General features: G+C 47.0%; 1 protein-coding gene and 1 pseudogene across 1 annotated transcript; one reads left to right on the forward strand and one right to left on the reverse strand.

Moving 5' to 3' along the window:
* Positions 1–682: 682 nt before the first annotated feature.
* HB-7 (homeobox-7) lies at positions 683–6,595 on the reverse strand. The gene is made up of 11 exons (XM_048676618.2): positions 6,398–6,595; positions 5,947–6,194; positions 5,559–5,845; positions 5,159–5,465; positions 4,479–5,036; positions 4,268–4,375; positions 3,942–4,172; positions 3,664–3,838; positions 2,913–3,181; positions 2,702–2,797; positions 683–1,796 (listed from the first exon to the last, which is right to left on the reverse strand). Exons 2-11 carry the CDS (start codon positions 6,118–6,120, stop codon positions 1,350–1,352), a joined length of 2,652 nt encoding a protein of 883 aa, XP_048532575.2. The 5' UTR covers positions 6,121–6,194; positions 6,398–6,595; the 3' UTR covers positions 683–1,349.
* A 3,259-nt stretch (positions 6,596–9,854) lies between these two features.
* On the forward strand, positions 9,855–15,813 carry LOC147991212 (uncharacterized; annotated as a pseudogene).
* The last annotated feature ends 8,317 nt before the right edge of the window (positions 15,814–24,130 follow it).

Consider the following 24,130-nt stretch of genomic DNA (forward strand, 5'->3'; position numbering starts at 1 on the left):
GATGATAAAACATGCATGCAAGGACACCTCCAACCTTTGGTGCGGTCATTGTCAGTACGCCAAAACCATCTGAAGATAGAGGGCCCCCTGCCTGATCCAGCTAGAGGAGCAAGCATGCATGCAGCTACATTTGGATACATGGCACACACACAAGTCAAAGCATCAAACCAATCTAGTATAGGCAGGGGTGGTATAGACAGATGCTAGACATGGAGATCTATGGTAGCATGCACCATGCAGGCAAGGAAGAAGAGCCTTCCCTTCCTCTTTTTTTTTTTTGTTTGAAACAATGCCCTTCCCTTCCTCTTCATAGCATGGTGTTATTTATGAGAGGCATCTCCCCACCCAGCAACCACACGCAGCATCTCCCTGTGTAGCGGTAGTACAGCACAGGAGAAGGGATAAATAGGCAGAAGCTTGAAAAGCCAAGCATCTCGGCACAGCACTGCCTCGCAGCTCAAAACTGAAATTGGTCCTCCACCACAGTTGTAGGTTGTCAGAACAAATTCGAGCCAAGGAGGAGGAGGCCGAGGCTGAGGCCACCAATGAAGACAATGGATCCAATGCAGCAGAAGGGCAGGGCATTCAAAGCCTGGCGCAGATTAGGCTCACGCAAAAAACAAAAGCCAGCATCCGCATTCACTACCATTCAACAACCAGAGGAGATTCGCAGATTGCAATGTAAGAAGTACCAGGAACACAGTAATAACAAAACATGATCCAAATGTTCTACAGACAAGGCGGAGAGAGGAAACAAGTCAATTCCCGAACCAAGAGACCCTTCCGTTGCAAGTGGGAAGGATCACGAATGGTTCGCTCTTGACTCCTCCTCTCTCACCTTCATCTTCCCTTTCGCATTACAGTCTGCTTTAAACAAGTCTTGGAACAAAGTCGCACGCTCAAACTAATTAAGTACTCTCATTATTACAAAATCAAAAGAAGATACCTTCACAGTCTTTGACTTTCTGAGCAGGGGGGGGGGGGGGGGGGGGGGGGAGGAGTAGCAGCAAGAACCGCATGACCAAAATGCCCTGGGAGCTGATTCTGTTGGTGTTGGTTGGTGCAAGTGAGAGCTTGACAAGACCCTTTCTGGCTGGAGATGGATCACGTTGCCTTCCTTCCCAAAATGATCAAAATGCCCCCAGTGGTTGTTACTAAAGGGTATTTTTGCCATTTTGAGAGGAGCATGGCGGGAAGAGAGGGGTTTTGTTGTTAGTCTTGTGGGCTCTTGTCAAATCCTCCCTTACAGCTGAGCTGCTAACAGATAGTTGAGGTGTTAGCAGGTGGCAAAATAATTGGACTTTGGTCTGCGGCGTGTGCTTCCCTCCACTCCCACCCAGCATCTCTTGCTACTGGTCGGAACCTGCAGGCGCCGGCTCAGTCCGGCTACCTCCGGCACCCTTGAGTGCTGTTGTAATCTGGTGGATGGTGTTGCAGATGTGGCTGTTGATTGCAGTGACGCTTGAGAGGTTGAGCTTGGCTGAAGGCACGGCGCTGGCCAGCACCTGCATGCCCACGGTGAGGAGGCAGCCGGTGGCGGGCTCATCTGCATTGCCAGGACTTGTTTCGCCGTTGCTGGTGGTGTCTGAGCTAGTGGCTCCAGGCGAAGGGCTGGTGGCTGGGAAGATGGCGAAGCCCATGGGGAGTAGAGGGATGTATGAAGGATCCTCCCCGCTCATTGTGACCTGGATGGCATCCACATCCACGGTTGCAAACACCACCAGGCTTCCACCATCAGGGTGGATGCTGCTCTCCTGCAGCAGGAGCTCCACATTCTGTGATGAGTTGCTTGCAGACTGTCATAGAAAGTTGCAGAAATGTCAGCTCTCAACATTTACCGAGATGTCAGCATGTTATTAACTGTAAACTGGTAATCTAAACTTAGTTGATCTTACAAGGAGTACAAAGAAGGAAGTAATTCTCTACTCCTCTAGCATGCATGTGCTGCCATAGTTCCATATCTACCGACCACAGAGATGTCACTAAGATATCTCAATCAGATTGTAAACATGGAAAGGCAGTACATCAAAACTGATTTAGAACGACTCACTAGACATATAATGTGTACAAGACGCAACATGTATTTCTAAAACTGACTACTTTCTTTGCATCTAAAAGCTCTTATAGCAAATTAGATGAATTGTGAACGTAATGCCAGCACATAAACGAATCTAAAAGCTTTTGTAGCAAATTACAGTGATGCATGTGACCAGCCTGGGCCTAGACCGCACAAATATCATTTAATGTGGTACCTTGAGCAGCCAGTGTTAATTTATTGTCCTTGGTATTGGTAGGAAACAGTAAGTTATTTGACCCACTATTAAAATGTTGGTATTGGTAGTAAACAGCAAGTTACTAGAAGCACTGCCAAAATGAATAGCAGTTACTGCAGTAATTCAGTAGCAATGAGCTATTGAAAAACTCTTGCTAAATTTTTGGCATTTTGCTTGTCGAAAGCACTAAAACATTATATATTTTCTTCTACATGGTCGTCAGTAAGATTTAGGAGGTGACAAATTGTGATTATACTCATTCGGCATAGATACTAAGTACATGTGAAGTTCTAGTTACCAAAGAAGAGTTATATTATTGAGTGTGCCGGAAGGAGCGAATTTGTGGCCTCTTGGTGTACACAGCTTTTCATTCAAGTACAAAGGAACACCAGCATTCAGAACTAGTGACGACTGGAAAGAGTACTTACATTTATGCGAAGAAGAGAAATGCAATTCCTTGGGTGTGATCCATTTGCAATATGTGCCACCTCATGAAGTGAGCCCCCGTTTGACAAAATCTCAAGCTGCAAAAGCATGACTCGCATCACGGAACTGATAAACCAAAGAATTTTTTTGAAGAAGATAACCAACACTAACAATGATAACAACATTTGAGAAGATAATATAGTTCATTGCTACCTGACAGCGCTGTTGCTCGTCTGCAAGAAGCTCAAACACCTGTTGATGGCTGAAAGGAAGCCAGCTTGTGGAGACCGCAGTGAGGATGACACCGCTGGGCTGCCCCGGCTCAGTATTCTTCCTTGTTGTAATCCTGACTGTGTCCTCTGTAGAATCAGATAGCGCCGTCCAAGACTGGCTCCCAGATGCACTTATGTTAGCACAGAAGGCGGTGATCATCCTCTGAGACAGCTTCATCATGTTTGTCCTCGCCTCAGGGGTGCGGATAACTGGGATTAGGAATTGCAAATCAATACGATTAGGCTCTTGTGAAGATGGATAAATATCGATAAAACCCAGCACAGAACTGATAAAAGTGGCGAGTACAGCCAGTGTAGAAGATCCCAAGAAAATGATTGAAATTGCAGCACTCGAGTATTATAAACAAGTAAACGACCATGTACACATATATTGGTACGATCTTCCTTCCCAATAATACAATGATGACAGACAAAAGGACATGTTGTTTTAAAGAAGCAACTAAGCATTGGCCCTCTGAGGCATAATGTCGAACATTTGACAGGTGAGCAGGCAAGAACCACTACAGTACAGAACAAGCATAGAGATACATGGCGAGATCGATCGGTTTAGGTAATATCTTGATTTAGCATCGCAATTCACAAGCAGGATGAGCATCAATCAGATGAAATGTAAGCAGCAGAGAGAAGGCATGCCGTGCGATGCGATCGACGTGGTGCAAGGTGGTCCTTACCTCCTTGATCGGCGATGCTGCGGGCGAGCTCGCTGGCGAGGCGCTCGCACTGGCGCTGAAGGACGGAGACCCACCTGGTGGCCCCGAACGCGGCGCCGCCGGCGACGTGGTCCTTGAAAACCGGCTGAAGGGGCTTCTCCTCCCCCACCACTTCCATGTGCTCCACCCACACCACCTGCGTCAATCCACGTGTCAGAGCTCAGTCCATGCATTGCATGCCATGCCACGTCACACATGCAAGATGCATGCATTGGGCCTTTCGGGGTGGCGGTGCGTACCCTGGAGTAGCCATTGGGGGCGTCCTGGATGATGCAGCCGGAGGGCCGGCGGCGGCACCGGACCAGCGAGCTGGTCTGCTGCTGCTGCTGCAGAAGCTCCTCCTGGAAGCCGTCGGCTGGGAAGTCGACGATGGACCAGGTGCCTTCGTCGGCGTTGTGCACGCAGTACCGGAAGAAGACCACCTCCCGCGCCGGCACTAGAGGAGACAGGAACTGCATCTCCGCTTGCATCTGCATGCCCATTCATCAGCAAACCAATCAACTACCAAATCGATCGATGGATGCTTGAATGCGTTAATCGATGTAGTAGTAAATGGGGTGCTTACCAAGATGAGAGATCCACTGCTGAGATGGCCAGAAGCAGCGCCATGGTGTATGACCTGAATGGTCCTTGCCTTGCACACGATCGAAGGGAACAGCTCCATCCACTTGTTCTGCACGCATGCGCGGATGATCTCAAGTTAATCTGACGTACGTGCGCAATGGAAGAAAATGAAGTAATTTGATCTAAGATGGAAGTTGATGAACTGGACTCACTGCGTCGAGGAAGGCGTCGACCAATGTGATGCTGTTCATGATGACGACGGCACTGTCGCGCGTCCCTTCCGTCCTCGCCGAGTGGGCGACGTCAGACTGCTGCTGCTTCCCGGAGTCGATGGGCCAGCTGAGCATCCGCGCGTGCTCCTCTGCGTCCATGACCTCGCCGGACGAGGGACCGGTGCCGCGGCGGCGCGCCCAGAGCGGCTCGCTGGTGCGGCACATCTTGATGAGGTGATCGGCGGCCGTTGATGCGAGCTCCATCACCAGTTGTTTGTCCTGCTCCTGGACGATGACGGGCGTCATTGGGCCCTGCAAGTATGACGCCGTCGCCGCGATGCCGTGCCCGCCGGCGGCCATCTGCTGCGGCAAGGCCATGAGGTCCATGGCACCGTGCTGCTGCTCGGCGAAGTGCCGGGAGTATACGTTCATGTCGAGGTCCAGGGGCGGCATGAGCACAGGCGGCGGCGCCGACATGCAGCTCAGCGCTGAAGCCGACGACATGCCAGGCTGGCGCCCGCCACCGTACCTGCTGGCGATGCACGCCAAGCGGTCCAGCTGCAACCATCCGATGCGCAAAAGACGTACACCATTAGCCCGTGTGAGTACATTACACATTACAGTAACACTAGCAGGCATTAATTAGCTAGGGTTTAAGCAAGTGGCAAGAGCGTACGCACCTCGTCTTTGAGGCGTGCGTTCTCGATGCGGAGGTTCTGCTCCTCGTAGGACATGTCACCAATGACGGCGGCGTGGCCGCAGCTGGGGCAGACGACGTTGCGGATGGCGGCCTGCAGGCGGTAGTTGTCTGTCTTGAGGGACTCGTTCTCGGCGCGGAGGATGACGTTGTCGGCGCGGTCCTGCTGTGCCTTCATCTGCGTGCGCCGGTTCTGGAACCAGAACTTGACCTGCCGGGGCTTCAGCCCCAGCTCCTGGCTCAGCTTCAGCCGCTGCTTGTCGTCCGGGTGCGGGCACTCCTTGAACAGCCTGCATGAAAGCATCCACACGCGCGCATGAGTCAGATTACTAATTCAGGAAGATTTTCGTCATTAAGATGGAGGTTTGGTTCTTATTTCTTACGCCTCCATCTGCTGGATCTGGTGCGCGGTGTGGCGATGGTAGCGCTTCTTCTTGCCGTTGCCGTTGGACGCCGCCGCCGCAGCCGACGAGGAGGGGTGGTGGCCGGCGCCGGCACCGTCCGGCTCGCTGTGCTGCGGCTTCTGGTCCCTGTCGTCGTCAACGTCGGCGAAGCTGAGCAGACCGTCGAGGTGGCCGCTGCCGGAGCCGCCGCTGAGCTCCATCTCCATGTCTAGGTCCAACTCCTCGTCCTTCGCCAAGTGAAGCCCACCCATAACGCCCTCCTCTTTCTGAAAAAACAACCCAGCAGCAAAAAGAAACACATTTATTAATTTTCCTCATATGCATGCATATGCAACAGACAAGATGAAGACGAAGGCGAAGCACTTACGGGTATCAAGTTGGTGGAGAAGTGGTGATGAAAGGGCATGGCGGAAGAGTTAGACATGAAGCCGGCGAGCGCGCCCGGGTTGGGCATGAGCGGCGAGGCGAAGAGCGCATCGGCGGAGGAGCCGCCCGCGGCCATGGCCGCCATGGACGAGAGAACCTGGCAGTCCCCAAACATGGTTCTTCTTCCTTAACTCCTCGACCGACCGACCGACCAAGGAGAAGGAAGGAGGAGCACCTGGCTGCAGCGACCTGCAGTGGTTCACCGGAAGATGGAGTAAAAACCAAGGTGAGGACGAAGCATGGTAGTGAGGGAGAGGGCGGTGGTACAGCGCGGAGGGGGAAGAAGATTTAGCGGGGGGAGTAGTAAAGGGAAAGATTTGGAGGAGGAGGAGATGGGTGGGTGAAAGCGGAGGGGCGAGGGACAAGGAGAAGTAAATGGCGGGAGTAAATACCCTGTCGGTTGTTCTGTGCCTCGCCTGAGCGCCTGTCTCCCCTCCCCAGCCCGGCCCCGGCAGTCCCTCGAGCTCGGAGGTCGACGGAGACGGGGAAGACGAACTCTTCTCGATCCCTCCTCCCTCGCTCGCCTTTATTCTCGCGACGCAGCAGGAGAGGAGAGGAGTGGAGGTGGGAGGGGAGGGCACACTGTCCGCTACGACTCCTCGCTTTGACCTAGTAGCAAAGAACAAAACGCAGTGACGGGAGCGGGCCAGCTGGCCAGTCTCACTGACAGCGCAGCCCCACCGTTGAAACCGCGTGGGCCGGGCCCCACGTGGCGGCGACCCTGCGCGAGGGCGTGCCTCGGGGAGGCGCCCGTGACGTGAGTGACCAGCGAAACGATTCCCACGCTGGTGCGGGCCCCGCGGGCCAGGAGGCGTGAAAAAATGGAAAAAGGAAAGCCGAATATAGGGGATTTAATGCGGGTAATTACGGGCCGGATTACAGCGGGGGCGAGGAGTAAATGCCCGCCTTAACTGCGCACAGTAACGGACGGGCGAGCGCGCGCGCGGGCCGGGCCGGCGCCGTGAACCCGCCCGTCTTTCCGTCCCACCGCCTCGCCTCAGCACGGTAACGGACGCCGCGCTCTCGTCGTCGTCGTCTTGACGGAGAGAGAGGTCAACACGTCTCCTCCCCGCCCCCGCTTCCCGCGTGCGTTACGGATGGGCCAAGGCCGCTGGCCGAGGCCGTCCGGTCCGTCCGATGACGGCGGATCCGTCCATGGAGCGGCTGCCGCGTTACGGCGGGCCTCGGGCATGGCGCCCATGTGTCGTGTTCGCGTACCCCCTGCTGTGCTGCGTGCATGCCCGGCCCGCCGTGGTCGTCGTACGTTACTGCTGCGCGCGGTAACGTACGCGTACGCGCGGGTGGCGAGCAGAAAAGGTTTTTGCATGCGTTCTCGTCACAGTTAATGCTGGCCGGCGTACCGCCCGGGCGCTGCTGCTGCTCGGCGATCGCCGCGATCTTCTCTCGACCGTGCGATCTGTCCCGATCGCCGTATGCTACAGTCTTCTTCCTCCTCATGCACGCGCATCGCCAAGAGACGGTTTGGTCTCGTTTCTTTAGTTCTCTATATATAGAAGACTAGATAACACATTTTCTTTTGGCGTGTATAAAATGCGGCGAACTGGTTCGATCTTCCAGTACTGCATGCCCACGAGACGAGAGGAGAGCAAGCAAGCGTTCATGCAAGACGAAGATCGAGAAGGAATTCCATCGGTCGATCGATCGATATATCGTGCATGGGAGACTGCGAGGAGTGGCGCAGCGGGGGAGGTGTATGGCTGGGAGTATCGTGTGGGTGCAGGACAAGCTGATCGTCTCCAATGAATGCCGGCAATGTTGGCACACAGTGACACTGGAAATAGCTAGACCTTGGCCTCTGTTGCCCTGTTGGGGAGTACGTACACACATTCACCCATTATTGAACTGCAAAACACATTTACTACCACCATGTGAGACTGCCCTAGCTTGCCTAGCTTGGACATCAACTGCCGCTGCCTCCGGTTCATCCACCTTAACTACCACGCACAGCTCAACTTTCCCTTCTTTATTTTCTCCGGTAACCTGGCTAATTAGCTTCGGACATAATACGCACATGCGGATGCAGTTTCCTTCATTGAGCTGCATTATAAGGGCATCTCCGATGTAATGTATGTACGAGCACGCGATTAGATAATAATAATTTACACCTCATGTTCGCTTCTGCTCCCACGACTCACCTCCGCCTACACTCCATAGCCGCCGCTGCAACCGCCTCCACCCACGACCCACCTAGCCACCCCCATGCCTCACCGGCGTGGATATACGGGAGCGCCGCGCCGACACAACCGCAGCAGGATGTGGAGCTGCCTCGGATGCCCCTTCCTTATATATCACGCGTTTCCCCAGATGCTGCGCCCATTTGGATCCGCATCGCCGGAGATGTTGGAGGCCACAAGGGCGAGGAGATGTAGACATAGGGCGGAGAGGATCCGCGACGACGCTATGTCATGGACGTAGTGCATGAGGGAGTGTAAGGATGCAAAGAAAGAAATGGAGGCGGGTCCGATCTCGCGGTCCAGATGGGAAAGGTATGTCGAAGTTTGTAGGATTAGGCGGATCAAGAGATGAGGAATTTTGCTCGGAGGATTTACTTTGAGGGCACGGAGTCGGAGCGGGCCAGGATGCCGCTGCCATCCGCGCCGCCGGTGACATTTGTAACCTGGGGGAAGCAGGAGGCGAAATCGGAAGATTCGCAGCGCAGTGCAAGGTGGGAGTGCGTGGTGGGTTTGATGCCCACCAGAGTTCCATCGCCGCCGAAGCCTGTGGATCTGCTGCCCTTCCTCTTGCCGGAACCGGCGATGGACTGAGAGCACCACAACAGGGTGGGGCAGATGTAGTGATTTGTCGGCTGCCTCGCCCGTGAGGGGTGGCGCGGTAGATCCTCCGCCTTCCACAATAGGTGGACGCTTTTGGAGGCTGTGTGATCTGGAAGAAGAAGAGTTGGGCTCAAAAGATGAGGAAGATCTAGCTGTTGTTGCTCCTCAACCTGCTACTTTTGGGGACGCTTTGCAGCAAGCTAAGAGGATGAAGAAGAAGGATGCTCGTAGTCAGGGGAGATCGAAATTGGACTTGTTGGCTAGCAACCTGAAGCGTAATCGAGACACAGATAGATGAGATGCACCAACTCTGCCAAAGTTCAGGTACGTACACTCACCTGCAAATCACAGGACTGTATCACCCATTGTTCATTGTCAGAATTCAATTAGTAGTTTTAGTAGTTGGTTTCAGAAATTCAGGAGGGAAACTATAGATGTAGGCAATGCTAATGAGCCAAACTGGCTACCTAGAGGGAGAAACGGCAAAGTTTATATCCCAGTAACCTATAGGCTCACCGGGGTGCCGCTTACCGCTCGTTCTCCGGCAAGGCAGATTGGGGATACAGGGGATGATATTGTGATGAGAGGGGAAAATTTCATTTCCATTCGTACTATGGAACGTTTTGTGCTTGCGGGGCAGGTGGGCTGGGCAAGAGAGAGGCCGGGAGAGCCCGTGAGTAATGGGGGTGGGGTAGTTGGGGAGAAACAAACCACCAACCCTAATCCTTCCTTGAGCTGGCACCTTTCCCATTCTGGTGCCGCCGCCTGGCTGTCCCGGCGAACTCAGTGGGTGAAGAAAATCTGATGGGAGATCACTTTGGATTTGATCATGGAGGGGAGAGAATGTATGGTGGTGGGGGAAGAGGGAGAGGGGTCGATAGGAATTATCGTGAGTACAACTGCAATCAACAATTCCAGCCACGTCTCCCTCCCAGAAATTTCCAAAACAATTACTATCCTCCAAGAGATCAAAGCTACCAGTACAAAGGATTTGAGGGGCGTTTCCGTGGAGGCAATGCTCAGTATCGACGCTAGCCGCCAATGTAGGGGGTAATACTGGCTCACGGTGTCCAAGCAGTCAGGGGTTGTGGCATCCTCATATTCGAAGAACACTAGAGAGCAAGGGGGAGTAAGTGTTGGTAAGGCATCAGATCAAATTAAATCTAGCTCGGCAGGTGGGGGTGTTACTGGGGATGGAAATATTTCGCGTGCTTCTTCTGGTAAAGTTGCGCCCTTGCAGAAAATTGTTTATCACAGGTGTGTAGTCAAAGGTCATAGCTTAAAAGGATGTGAGGTTAAAGTTAAGTGTGACATCTGCTCAAAGGATTCACATATTGCAGACTTTTGTGCTTGGCTTCATCAGAAGAAACCAGTTGCCACTCTGGTGGGTTTTGGAGGTGAAGGGCTTGGCTGTTTCATTTATGAACATGCCAAAGATCTTGGGTTAAGTGAAAACAATGATGAAGTGGCTTTGGTGAGACTTACGGAAGGTTCTGATGTTAACTTGGATGTTGAACAGTTGGTTAGGTGCTTAGCCAAAACATACCCATGGAGATGGGACTAAAAGTTAAGGTCACCGAGACAACCTTTTTGGTAAACTATCCTTCTATGGCCAAGATAAATGAAGCTGCTATATATGACTGGGTGCCTTTGAAGGGTGGAACCATTATGGTTAATGCCAAAATTTGTAATGATGACTCACTGGCAGTGGGAAGTGCGTATGTGGTTTGGGTTAAAGCAAAAGTTGTTCCCAAGACACTTAAGAATTTCCATGGTTTACATGAGGTGGGATCGATGCCGAGGGTGAATCAAGAAGTGGATATGGTCACCTTGAAGGAATCTGCCTGGTCAGGATAAAAGTAGTTGTAGTAGATCACAATAAAATCCCAAGGTGGACTAAGCTCACTGGCCATTAAGCATGTCCTCAATACTTTGCGATCTTCTTGGGTTGAAGGGCGGATTACCATTGCAGTCCTAACGCTGATTCTTATATCCAGCGTTGGTGTTGGCTACCAGATCAGACCCTCCCTCGGGGTACCTGCGCTTACCACCATTGCCTTGGTTATTGCCATTGTGCCCAACCATACTCTACTGCTGGCCCTTAGCACTGACATTTTTCTTGCCATTATTAGGCTTATCCTCATCTGAATTAGGGTCCTTTGTACTATCAGAGTCAACACATCTGGTAAGAACATTCATAAGCTTTCCCATATCTGTGTACTTAGTCTTAAGCCGCCCAAGCTTCTGTTTAAGTGGCTCGAAGCGACAGTTTTTCTCCAATGCTAACACAACCTGGCCCGCCGCAATACCTTCTAAAGTGTGCATGATGGTCACAATCTGGCGGGCCTAATGATGGGCAGACTCATCCTCTCGCTGTACGCAATGCTCCAGATTGACAATTTTCATTGTTCGGCTTCTTACAGGTTCCTTGAAAATTCTTGATAAAATTATCCTTCAGCTCTCCCCAAGTGTTGATGGAGTTGGGGGGAGACTCTTTAACCATGTACGAGTTGTCCCTTCCCACATCATGGTGAAATACTTAGCACAAACTGCATTGCTGGCATCTAACATCTCCATGGCCAGTTCATAACTTTTGATCCAAGACTCTGGAGGGAGGTCTGGTGTGTAATTAGGTATCTTACGCGGACCTTTAAAATCCTTAGGCAAGCGCTCATTGTGTAGGGCCGGTACTAAACATGGTACTCCGAGACCTCTAATGCCTAACCCGACCTCAGCTAAAGTTGAAGGGATCACAAGGGGCGGCTCATAAGCCCCCTGGTTTGCTGCTTCCGCCCCTCGACGGGCCCTTGCCCCGTCCACGAGCGCTTGAGATGCACTCCGAGGATCGGGCGGGTTAACATGGGGCGGATTCCGACTACGTTCACTACTGGAGACTGTAGGCGACTCAATACGTCGGCTGTAACTGCGGCTCGGGAGAGTTGTTGAGTGCACATGATCACGACTGCATGAGTAGGCGGCCTGCTGAGCAATAGTTGTCTACAGGAGTTCGACCGCGTTCCGGGTTTCCACCGCGGCCGGTGACTCGCCAGTCATAGGAATTGCCGCCAACCGGGTTGCTGCTGCCAACATGTTATCCACCAGGTTAGAAAAGTGTCCATGTGGCGTCAGGACACGTTGAGGCGGTGTCTGATTGGGGGCGGGTTAGGCGCCCGCTCCTCCCTCCGTGCCAGCTCAGGCCGGTAAGGTTGAGCCACAACCCGATTCCTTGGCATATCTGGGTTTAACTGGGGATTCACCCGTGCATCTGGAGTGCTTGGACCTGCTCCAGGGGTGTCAAACAAACGCCTTGAATCGTACATCAACGGTAGGAAACTCTGGTACCTTCTCTGGAAAACTGCATCAGACGCGTTCTGATCCAAACTTAAGTGCCAAGCATCCACCTTTACACGCTCCGCCTCTGCGTCAATCTGAGCCTTCAGCGCGGCTGTCTGAACGTTCTCAGCCACGATATCTGATAACCCACAAGTATAGGGGATCAATTGTAGCCTCTTTCGATAAGTAAGAGTGTCGAACCCAACGAGGATCTAAAGGTAGAATAAATATTCCCTCAAGTTCTATCGACCACCGATACAACTCTATGCACGCTTAACGTTCGCTTTAACTAAAACAAGTATGAAACTAGAAGTACTCTGTAAGTGTTGTTGGATAAGTTTGAAAGATAATAAAGAGCGCGTAAATAAAAAGTAGGGGCTATTTACATAAAGACACAACTAAGTTAGTTTTAGTAGAGAGCTTGTTGTCACGAGAAAGTTATTTGTCCTTAGGCAATCGATAACTAGACCGGTAATCATTATTGCAATTTTATTTGAGGGAAAGGCATAAGCTAACATACTTTCTCTTCTTGGATCGTATGCACTTATGATTGGAACTCTAGCAAGCATCCGCAACTACTAAAGATCATTAAGGTAAAACCCAACCATAGCATTATAAGGCATCAAGTCCTCTTTATTTCCATACGCAAACAACCTACTTAGTCGGGTATGTGTTTCTATCACCCACTCCGCCCATCATAAGCAAATCATGAACATATTGCAAACCCTACAACGGGGGTCCCTCATGCTTGCGCGACACGGAGAGCACCATAGGACAGCACCAATAATAAAACATGCAACTCAAACCAATCATGATCATCAATTAACCCATAGGACAAAACGGATCTACTCAAACATCATAGGATAACCATACATCATTGGAAAATAATATATAGCATTGAGCACCATGTTTAAGTAGAGATTACAGCGGGTAAAAGAGGCATTACACCGCTGCATAGAGGGGGGAAGAGTTGGTGATGATGGCGGTGAAGTTGTTGGTGTAGATTGCAGTGATGATGATGGCCCCGGCAGCGTTCCGGTGCCATCGAAAAAGAGGGGGAGAGAGCCCACCTTCTTCTTCTTCCTTGACCTTCTCTCTAAATGGGAGAAGGGTTTCCCCTCTGGTCCATGGCCTCCATGGCGGGGGAGGGGCGAGAGCCCCTCCAAGATTGGATTTATCTCTCTCTCTCTCTCTCTCTCTCTCTCTGTTTCTGCATTCCAGATTCTGCCCTTTCACCGTTTCTTAAATTTCCGGAGATTCGTAACTCTGATTGGGCTGAATGTTGGACACGATTTTTATCCAAATATTAGCTTTCTTATGGCGAAAGAAGGGCACCAACCGCCTTATGGGGTGGCCACGAGGGCCGAGGGCGCGCCTGACCCCCTGGGGCACGCCCCCTGCCTCGTGGCCCCCTCGGGCATCGTCTCGCGTTGATTCTTCTTCCCAAAAATCACGTATATTCTAAAAAAAAATCTCTGTCAGTTTTTATCCCATTTGGACTCCGTTTGATATGGATTTTTTGCGAAACAAAAAACATGCAACAAACAGGAACTGACACTGGGCACTGGATCGATATGTTAGTACCAAAAATAATATAAAAAGTTGCCAAAAGTATATGAAAGTTGTAGAATATTGGCATGGAACAATCAAAAATTATAAATACGACGGAGACGTCTCAGCATCCCTGAGCTTAATTCCTGCTCGTCCTCGAGTAGGTAAATGATAAAAAAGATAATTTTTGATGTGGAATGCTACCTAGCATAATCTTGATCATGTAATCTAATCATGGCATGAATATTAAGACACGAGTGATTCAAAGTAATAGTCTATCATTTGACATTAAGACAATAATACTTCGAGCATACTAATAAAGCAATCATGTCTTTTCAAAATAATATGGCCAAAGAAAGTTAACCCTACAAAATCATAGTCTGGCTATGCTCCATCTTCACCACACAAAATATTCATATCATGCACAACCCTGATGACAAGCCAAGCAATTGTTTCATACTTTTGACATTCTTAAACCTTTTCAACTTTCACGCAATACATGAGCGTGAGCCATGGACATAGCACTATAGGTGGAATAGAATATGATGGTGGAGGTTGTATGGAGAAGACAAAAAAAGGGGAAAGTCTCACATCGACGCGGCTAATCAACGGGCTATGGAGATGCCCATCAATTGATGTCAATGCGAGGAGTAGGGATTGCCATGCAACGGATGCACTAAGAGCTATAAGTGTATGAAATCTCAAACTGAAACTAAGTGGGTGTGCATCCAACTTGCTTGCTCATGAAGACCTAGGGCATTTGAGGAAGCCCATCATTGGAATATACAAGCCAAGTTCTATAATGAAAATTCCCACTATATATGAAAGTGATAACTCAAGAGACTCTCTATATGAAGAATATGATGCTATTCTGAAGCACAAGTGTGGTGAAAGGATAGTAACATTGTTCCTTCTCTTTTTTCCTTTTCTTTTTTTTCTTTTTTTGTAGGCTTCTTTGGCCTTTATCTTTTTTTTGGGGGGGGCTTCTTTGGCCATTTTTATTTTGATCATGGGACAATGTTCCAATAATGATGATCATCACACTTTTATTTACTTACAACTCAATATTACAACTCGATACTAGAACAAAGATATGACTCTATATGAATGCCTCCGGTGGTGTACCGGGATGTGCAATGATCTAGCGTAGCAATGACATCAAAAAATGGACAAGCCATGAAAACATCGCTAGCTATCTTACGATCATGCAAAGCAATATGACAATAAATACTCAAGTCATGTATATGATGATGACGGAAGTTGCATGGCAATATATCTCGGAATGGCTAGGGAAATGCATAATAGGTAGGTATGGTGGCTGTTTTGAGGAAGATATAAGGAGGCTTATGTGTGATAGAGCGTATCATATCACGGGGTTTGGATGCACCGGCGAAGTTTGCACAAACTCTCGAGGTGGGAAAGGGCAATGCACGGTACCAAAGAGGTTAGCAATGATGGAAGGATGAGAGTGCGTATAATCCATGGACTCAACATTAGTCATAAAGAACTCACATACTTATTGCAAAAATCTATTAGTCATCAAAACAAAGTACTAAGCGCATGCTCTTAGGGGGATAGATTGTTAGGAAAAGACCATCGCTCGTCCCCGACCGCCACTCATAAGGAAGACAATCAATAAATACCTCATGCTCCAACTTCGTTACATAACGGTTCACCATACGTGCATGCTACGGGAGTCACAAACTTCAATACAAATATTTCTACAATGCACAACTACCCACTAGCATGACTCTAATATCACCATCTTTATATCGCAAAACTATTGCAAGGAATCAAACATATCACATTCAGTGATCTACAAGTTTTATGTAGGAATTTATAACTAGCCATGTGAATGACCAGTTCCTGTCATCTCTCTAAATAGATATAAGTGAAGCAAGGGAGTTTAATTCTTTCTATAAAATATATGCCCACGCTCTAACAAATATAAGTGAAGCAAAAGAGCATTCTACAAATGGAGGTTTTCTATGTGAAGAGAAACAGGCAATCCAAACATCAAAAGATATAAGTGAAGCACATGAAGCATTCTATAAAGTCATACTCAAAAGATATAAGTGAAGTGCAATGAGCATTCTATAAATCAACCAAGGACTATCTCATACCAGCATGGTGCAAGATTTATGCATATCATGTGACGAATAAAAATATAGCTCCAAGTAAAATTACCGATGATCGTTAGAAGAAAGAGGGGATGCCTTCCGGGGCATCCCTAAGCTTGGTGTCTTGGGAGTCCTTTAATATTTCCTCGGGGTGCCTCGGGCATCCCAAGATTAGGCTCTTGCCACTCCTTATTCCTTCATCCATTGTGATCTCTCTCAAAACATGAAAACTTCAATCACACAAAACTTAACAAAAAGTTCGGTAAGATCCGTTAGTATAATAAAGCAAATCACTACTCTAAGTACTGTTGCAAACCAATTTATATTTTATTTTTGCATTGTAGCTACTGTAATATAACTTTTCCATGGCTTAATTCACTGATAGAAATCGATAGTTTCATCAAAACAAGCAAACTATGCATCAACAACAGAATCTGTTTTAAACAAGACAGTCTGTAATAATCTGAACATTCACCATACCTTTAGTACTCCAAAAATTCTGCCAAAATTAGGAAAAATAAAAAAAATTGTATAGGAAGACAGTGCAAAAAGTTTCAGGACCGTTTGACATTCCAGTAAAAAAAATGTAAAATCGCGCACTACAACCAAAGTTTCTGTTCTGCACCGCACAAACCAACAAGCAATGTAAACATCCTAAAGGCGAATCTTGGCACATTATTTTTATAATACAATGGAATTGAACAAGGGGATAATTATTTTTGTTGATAAGTTTCTGTAATCAATATTCACAAAGTTTCTGTGAGCATGAACAAAGTTCAAGGAGCTCCCCTACTTCAACAATGTTTGTCTCTCTCATTTTCACTTTCCTTTTTAAAAAGTTTTGGGTTCCCCTCTTTATTTTTTTGTTTTTAAACTATATAAAAACACTCAACATAAATAAATGACTCTATAAAACTTCTGGATTGTCTCCCTGGCAGCGCTTTCTTTAAAGCCATTAAGCTAAGCATATAGTGCTCAAGTGATGAATCCACCCGGATCCCAAGGTATATCAAAGCCAATTTTAATTAACAATGATTTGTGATTTAGTAGTGAGCACAAAGCAACATATATCATGTAATGACGAAGTCTAATTCTCTTCCTATGCATCAGCATGTCATAAAAGAACAATTCATGCACACAAAGTAAATACCAATGCATCGTATAAACAATTTCTTGCAATTTTATCATATTGGAAGCATGGAGAGGCGGAGATGTAGTTCCTCTCTCATAATAATTGCAAGTAGGAGCAGCAAGCACATGCATATTATATCTATCAAAATCATCATGTGCAGTAGTGAAACGCAACCCATCAATATAATCCTTAAGAAGGGCAAACTTCTCCGATATAGTGTAGTCGGGAGAATTCAAATAGATAATAGGACTATCATGCATGGGTGCAATAGCAACAATTTCATGTTTAACATAAGGAACTATAGCAAGTTCATCTCCATAAGCATAATTCATATTGGCATCTTGGCCACAAGCATATCAAGCGTCATCAAAAAAGGATATTTCAAAAGAATCAACGGGATCATAACAATCATCATAGCAATCATCCTTCGGTAAGCACAAAGGGAAATTAAATAATGTATGAGTTGAAGAGTTACTCTCATTAGAAGGTGGGCACGGGTAGCTAATCCGCTCTTCCTCCTTTTGTTCTTCGCTCTCCTCATCATCTTTTTTATCCAATGAGCTCACAATTTCATCAATTTCTTCTTCCATAGACTCCTGCAAAATATTAATCTCTTCTTGGACAGCGGAGACTCTCTCAATAAAATCATCAATATCATAGTTGAATTCATAATTTTCATAGCAATATTTAAGTATAGCAAAAAAATTAGGTCTGTAAACAGCATCATCAAGATTTTCACACTCTTTAAACAAAGATTCAATTTCATAAGTACCCATAAAAGCAACGAATTCTTCTATTCGTTCCACATCATAGTAATCATATATACCATTAGCATAAGAAGCTAAGGTTTCATTATCATTAAATTCGCATGAAAAGGGAAGGTGTGGAGCCTTCATCCTAGAGCAACAAGTATAACCATATCTCAAGCATAGTTGCCGAGCATACCAATGCAACATATGAATTTGATCCCATAATAGTTTCCCTTTTTGAGTCAAGCGATAATCCCTAAAATATTCACGTTGATCCAAGATGTCACCCATTATATAAATGAATGGGGTTTTCTTAGGATTATCAAAGTAGTACATAATATCTTTCACATAATGAGCATCGAGGGTTTTAGGAGGTTCCCCATCTCCATGAGTATCAAGTAAACCTAATTTTTTTGGTATTTCGTCTTTCATATCCATAACGAAAGATAGAGAACAACTTAGAACAGCAAATAAAAATTACTTAGTGATAAAGCAAACAAGCACACACGAGAACATTCACCCCACACTATAACTCCCCGGCAACGGCGCCAGAAAAAATGTCTTGATAACCCATAATTATAGGGGATCAATTGTAGCCTCTTTCGATAAGTAAGAGTGTCGAACCCAACGAGGAGCTAAAGGTAGAACAAATATTCCCTCAAGTTCTATCGACCACCGATACAACTCTACGCACGCTTAACGTTCGCTTTACGTAGAACAAGTATGAAACTAGAAGTACTTTGTAGGTGTTGTTGGATAGGTTTGCAAGATAATAAAGAGCGGGTAAATAAAAAGTAGGGGCTGTTTAGATAAATATACAACTAAGTTAGTTTTAGTAGAGAGCTTGTTGTCACGAGAAAGTTATTTGTCCCTAGGCAATAGTTAACTAGACCGGTAATCATTATTGCAATTTTATTTGAGGGAGAGGCATAAGCTAACATACTTTCTCTTTTTGGATCATATGCACTTATGATTGGAACTCTAGCAAGCATCCGCAACTACTAAAGATCATTAAGGTAAAACCCAACCATAGCATTATAAGGCATCAAGTCCTCTTTATTCACATACGCAAACAACCTACTTACTCGGGTCTGTGTTTCTATCACTCACGCCACCCACCATAAGCAAATCATGAACATATTGCAAACCCTACAGTGAGGATCCCTCACGCTTGCGTGACACGGAGAGCACCATAGGACAGCACCAATAATAAAACATGCAACTCAAAACAATCACGATCATCAATTAACCCATAGGACAAAACGGATCTACTCAAACATCATAGGATAGCCATACATCATTGGGAAATAATATATAGCATTGAGCACCATGTTTAAGTAGATATTACAGCAGGTAAAAGAGGGGCTTCACCACTGCATGGAGGGGGGAAGAGTTGGTGATGATCGCGGTGAAGTTGTTGGTGTAAATTGCGGTGATGATGATGGCCCCGGCGATGTTCCGGCGCCACCGGAAGATAGGGGGAGAGAGCCACCCTTCTTCTTCTTCTTCCTTGACCTTCTCCCTAGATGGGAGAAGGGTTTCCCCTCTGGTCCATGGCCTCCATGGCGGTGGAGGGGCGAGAGCCCCTCCGAGATTGGATCTGTCTCTCTGTCTCTCTCTGTTTCTGCGTTCCAGATTCTGCCCTTTCACTGTTTCTTAAATTACCAAAGATCCGTAACTTCGATTGGGCTGAATTTTGGACACGAATTTTATCCGGATATTAGCTTTCTTGCGACGAAAGAAGGGCACCAACCGCCTTACGGGGTGGCCACGAGGGCCCAGGGCGCGCCTGACCCCCTGGGGCGCGCCCCCTGCCTCGTGGCCCCCTCGGGCATCGTCTCGCGTTGATTCTTCTTCCCAAAAATCCCATATATTCTAAAAAAATCTCTGTCAGTTTTTATCCCGTTTGGACTCCGTTTGATATGGATTTTCTGCGAAACAAAAAACATGCAACAAACAGGAACTAGCACTGGGCACTGGATCAATATGTTAGTCCCAAAATAGTATAAAAAGTTGCCAAAAGTATATGAAAGTTGTAGAATATTGGCATGGAATAATCAAAAATTATAGATACGACGAAGACGTATCAATATCCTCCTGGGCCTTGGTTATCTCGTCACGAATCTTTGCAATTTTTGCGTTGCGCCCTTCCTGATTCGCCGTGGTGACCTCTGTTGCCAACAAGGCTGTCAAGGTGCCCATGAGATCTAGCTGCACCCGAGTGAGTGGCGTAGCCGAATTGGAACCACCAGCCCCCGCGGCCGCCAGGTCAGAGGTTGTTGCAGCCGCCGTTGACGAATTGAGAGTCGGACCTATGCCAGCCATGAAGATAGCAGCCCTGCACGGTGGCTCATAGGGGTCTGGATTACTGTGGCCATCGAAAAAGCCCCTAAGCCTGCCATCTTGAAGCTGATAAATTTACTTTGTCTCTCCAGTTGAGGATTCATCAACTGAGTAGATGAGAGTCTGTCCCCCAGATGCAGAATCTTCCGCAAGTTCCATCCCTTGTGTGAATCCCAAGAAAGCATGCCTTTCTACTTCTTGAGCTTGCATTGTTTTTTCCCTTGAAGAGGAAAGGGCGATGCAGCAAAGTAGAGATAAGTATTTCCCTCAGTTGAGAACCAAGGTATCAATCCAGTAGGAGATACAAGCAAGTCTCCAATCTATGCACCTACACAAACAATCAAACACTTGCACCCAACGTGATAAAGAGGTTGTCAATCCCTTCACGATCACTTGCAAAGGTGAGATCTGATAGAGATAGATATAAAATATTACTAAAACGTAAAACAAAGTAAAAGTAAATAAATTGCAGCGATATATTTTTGGGTTTTTAGTTTATAGATCTGAAAATATATATGATGGAAAAAAGACCCAGGGCCATAGGTTTCACTAGAGGATTCTCTCTCGAAGGAAAATAATACGGTGGGTGAACAAATTACCGTCAAGCAATTGATAGAAAAGCGCAGAGTTATGACGATATCCAAGGCAATGATTATGAATATAGGCATCACGTCCGTGTCAAGTAGACCGACTCCTGCCTGCATCTACTACTATTACTCCACACATCGACCGTGATCCAGCATGCATCTAGAGTATTAAGTTCATAAGAACGGAGTAACGTGAAAGGATCGAGGAGAGGTGTCTAGAGGGGGGGGGGGTTGATTAGACCCTCAACAGGCAAAAGTAGTAGTTTTTAGGTTCTTTAAGTTGAGGTGGAGTTTTAGCACAAGTTTAAGCATTCATAATACATTTCAAGCAATCATGGCAAGAGTATGAGCAGCGGAAAGAGTAAAGCATGCTAATTACAAGAAAGTAAAGGGATGGGATTTGAGTGTGCAAACGCAATGAAGACACAGATATTTTTGGCGTGGTTCTGATAGGTGGTGCTATCGTACATCCACGTTGATGGAGACTTCAACCCACGAAAGGTGACGGTTGCGTGAGTCCACGAAGGGCTTGATACGTCCATTTGGCATCATGCTTTTATATCGATATTTATTGCATTATGGGCTGTTATTACACATTATGTCACAATACTTATGCCTATTCTCTCTTATTTTACAAGGTTTACATCAAGAGGGAGAATGCCGACAGCTGGGATTCTGGGCTGGAAAAGGAGCAAATATTAGAGACCTATTCTGCACAGCTCCAAAAGCCCTGAAACTTCACGGAAGTCATTTTCAGAATATATAAAAAATACTGAGCGCAAGAAGTTCCGGAGGGGGGCCACACCTTGCCCACGAGGGTGGGGGCGCGCCCTACCCCCCTGGGTGCGCCCCTGCCTCATGGGCCCCCTGGTGGCCCTCCTATGCCCATCTTCTGCTATATGGAGTCTTTGGATGAGGAAAAAATCATACGCCAGCTTTCGGGACGAGACTCCGCCGCCACGAGGCGGAACCTTGGCGGAACCAATCTAGGGCTCCGGCGGAGCTGTTCCGCCGGGGAAACTTCCCCCCGGGAGGGGGAAATCATCGCCATCGTCATCACCAACGATCCCCTCATTGGGAGGGGGTCAATCTCCATCAACATCTTCACCAGCACCATCTCCTCTCAAACCCTAGTTCATCTCTTGTATCCAATTCTTGTCTCTAAGTCTGGGATTGGTACCTGTGGGTTGCTAGTAGTGTTAATTACTCCTTGTAGTTGATGCTAGTTGGTTTATTTAGTGGAAGATCATATGTTCAGATCCTATATGCATATTAATACCCCTCTGATTATGAACATGAATATGCTTTGTGAGTAGTTACGTTTGTTCCTGAGGACATGGGAGAAGTGTTGCTATTAGTAGTCATGTGAATTTGGTATTCGTTCGATATTTTGATGAGATGTATGTTGTCTTTCCTCTAGTGGTGTTATGTGAACATCGACTACATGACACTTCACCATTATTTAGGCCTAGAGGAAGGCATTGGGAAGTAATAAGTAGATGATGGGTTGCTAGAGTGACAGAAGCTTAAACCCTAGTTTATGTGTTGCTTCGTAAGGGACTGATTTGGATCCATATGTTTCATGCTATGGTTAGGTTTACCTTAATACTTTTATTGTAGTTGTGGATGCTTGCAATAGAGGTTAATCATAAGTGGGATGCTTGTCCAAGTAAGGACAGTACCCAAGCACCGGTCCACCCACATACCAAATTATCAAAGTACCGAACGCGAATCATATGATCATGATGAAACCTAGCTCGACGATAATTCTCATGTGTCCTCGGGAGCGCTTTTCTCTATATAAGAATTTGTCCAGGCTTGTACTTTGCTAAAAAAAGGATCGGGCCATCTTCCTGCACCTTATTTACTTTTATTACTTGCTACTCGTTACCAATTACCTTATCACAAAACTATCTGTTACCAATAATTTTAGTGCTTGCAGAGAATACCTTGCTGAAATCCGCTTATCATTTACTTCTGCTCCTCGTTGGGTTCGACACTCTTACTTATCGAAAGGACTACGATAGATCCCCTATACTTGTGGGTCATCAGGGCTCCACCCATGAAGGGTCCACGAAGAAGAAACCTTGTCTATCCCACCATGGCCATCGCCCACGAAGGACTTGCCTCACTCGGATAGATCTTCATGAAGTAGATGATCTCCTTGCCCTTACAAACTCGGTTCAACTCGACAATCTTGCCGGAGGCTCCCAAGTGACACCTAACCAATCTAGGAGACACCACTCTCCAAAAGGTAATAGATGGTGTGTTGATGATGAACTCCTTGCTCTTGTGCTTCAAATGATAGTCTCCCCAACACTCAACTCTCTCTCACAAATTTGGCTATGATGGAAAGATGATTTGAGTGGAAAGCAACTTGGGGAAGGCTAGAGATCAAGATTCTTGTGGTTGGATTGGAATGTCTTGGTATCAACACATGAGTAGGAAAATGAGTAGTGTAAGTGTAGGCACATTCTGATGGCCCTCTCTCAAATGGAGAAGGGGGTGGAGGCATATATATAGCCTCCACACAAAATCCAACCGTTACACACATTTGCCCAACTCAGTCAGACCGAATAGAAGAACTCGGTGAGACCGATTTAGTTTAAAATGTGAACGTTAGGAATCTCGATGGGACCGACATGATCAACTCGGTGGGACCAATGTGCTAGGGTTAGGGCAAAACCTCATCTCGGTGGGACTGATTGCATAAACTCGGTGAGACCAATTTCAGCAATGAGCAAACAGAGAGTTGGTCAAACAAGCTCGGTGGGACCGATTGCACATTTCGATGAGATCGAAATAATTACAACAGGCAACAAAGAGTTTGAAAGGCCATCTCGGTGAGACCGAGATCCCGACCGGTGAGACCGAATTGTCTAGGGTTTCTGGCAGTGGCTAGGTCAAATGAACTCGGTGGCGCCGGATAGATCAAATCGGTGGGGCCGAGTTTGACTTTTAGGTTTTGAACATATGTGGAAATGAGAAAGTGGCTGAGGGTTTTGGACCAATATCACTAAGCACTTTGAGCAAGTAGACCATTAAGCAACACCTCATCCCCTTTTAATAGTATTGGCTTTCGTATGGACTCAATGTGATCTTGGATCACTAAAATGAAAATGAAGAGTCTTGAGCCTTTGCCAATCTTTGTCCTTAGCATTTTGAAGGGGTTCCACATCCTCTTGTCCTTGCCACGCCATTGTTGAACTCATCTGAAATATACTAGATAATAATATTAGCCCAACAAGAGATACGTTGACATTAATTACCAAAATCACCCAGGGAGCACTTGTGCTTTCAATCTCCCCATTTTTGGTAATTGATGACAACATACATCAAAGCTTTAGATAAAAGGTTTAAGAGTAACAAGTAAAGCTTTGGAAAGACATGTAACATGCATAGGCTCCCCCTACATGTATGCAATCATGTAAAGATAGAATATAAGAACATGTGAATGCATAATCATGTCAGAGAAAGCAATGGGTTACATGTATCTTGGCTATATGCATCAGAGC

This window comes from Triticum urartu, chromosome 1A, assembly GCF_056163025.1.
Source record: "Triticum urartu cultivar PI428250 chromosome 1A, HENAU_Tu73, whole genome shotgun sequence".
Classification (NCBI taxonomy): domain Eukaryota; kingdom Viridiplantae; phylum Streptophyta; class Magnoliopsida; order Poales; family Poaceae; genus Triticum; species Triticum urartu.

What these genes read in the sequence shown, in the direction of transcription:
- HB-7 (XM_048676618.2), bottom strand. Translation starts at nt 6,120, where the DNA reads ATGTTTGGGGACTGCCAGGTTCTCTCGTCCATGGCGGCCATGGCCGCG. An exon ending in CCCCCAATGGCTACTCCAGG is followed by an intron (nt 3,839 to 3,941) that starts GTACGCACCGCC and finishes GGATTGACGCAG; the next exon opens with GTGGTGTGGGTGGAGCACAT. An exon ending in CAGCATCGCCGATCAAGGAG is followed by an intron (nt 3,182 to 3,663) that starts GTAAGGACCACC and finishes TCCTAATCCCAG; the next exon opens with TTATCCGCACCCCTGAGGCG.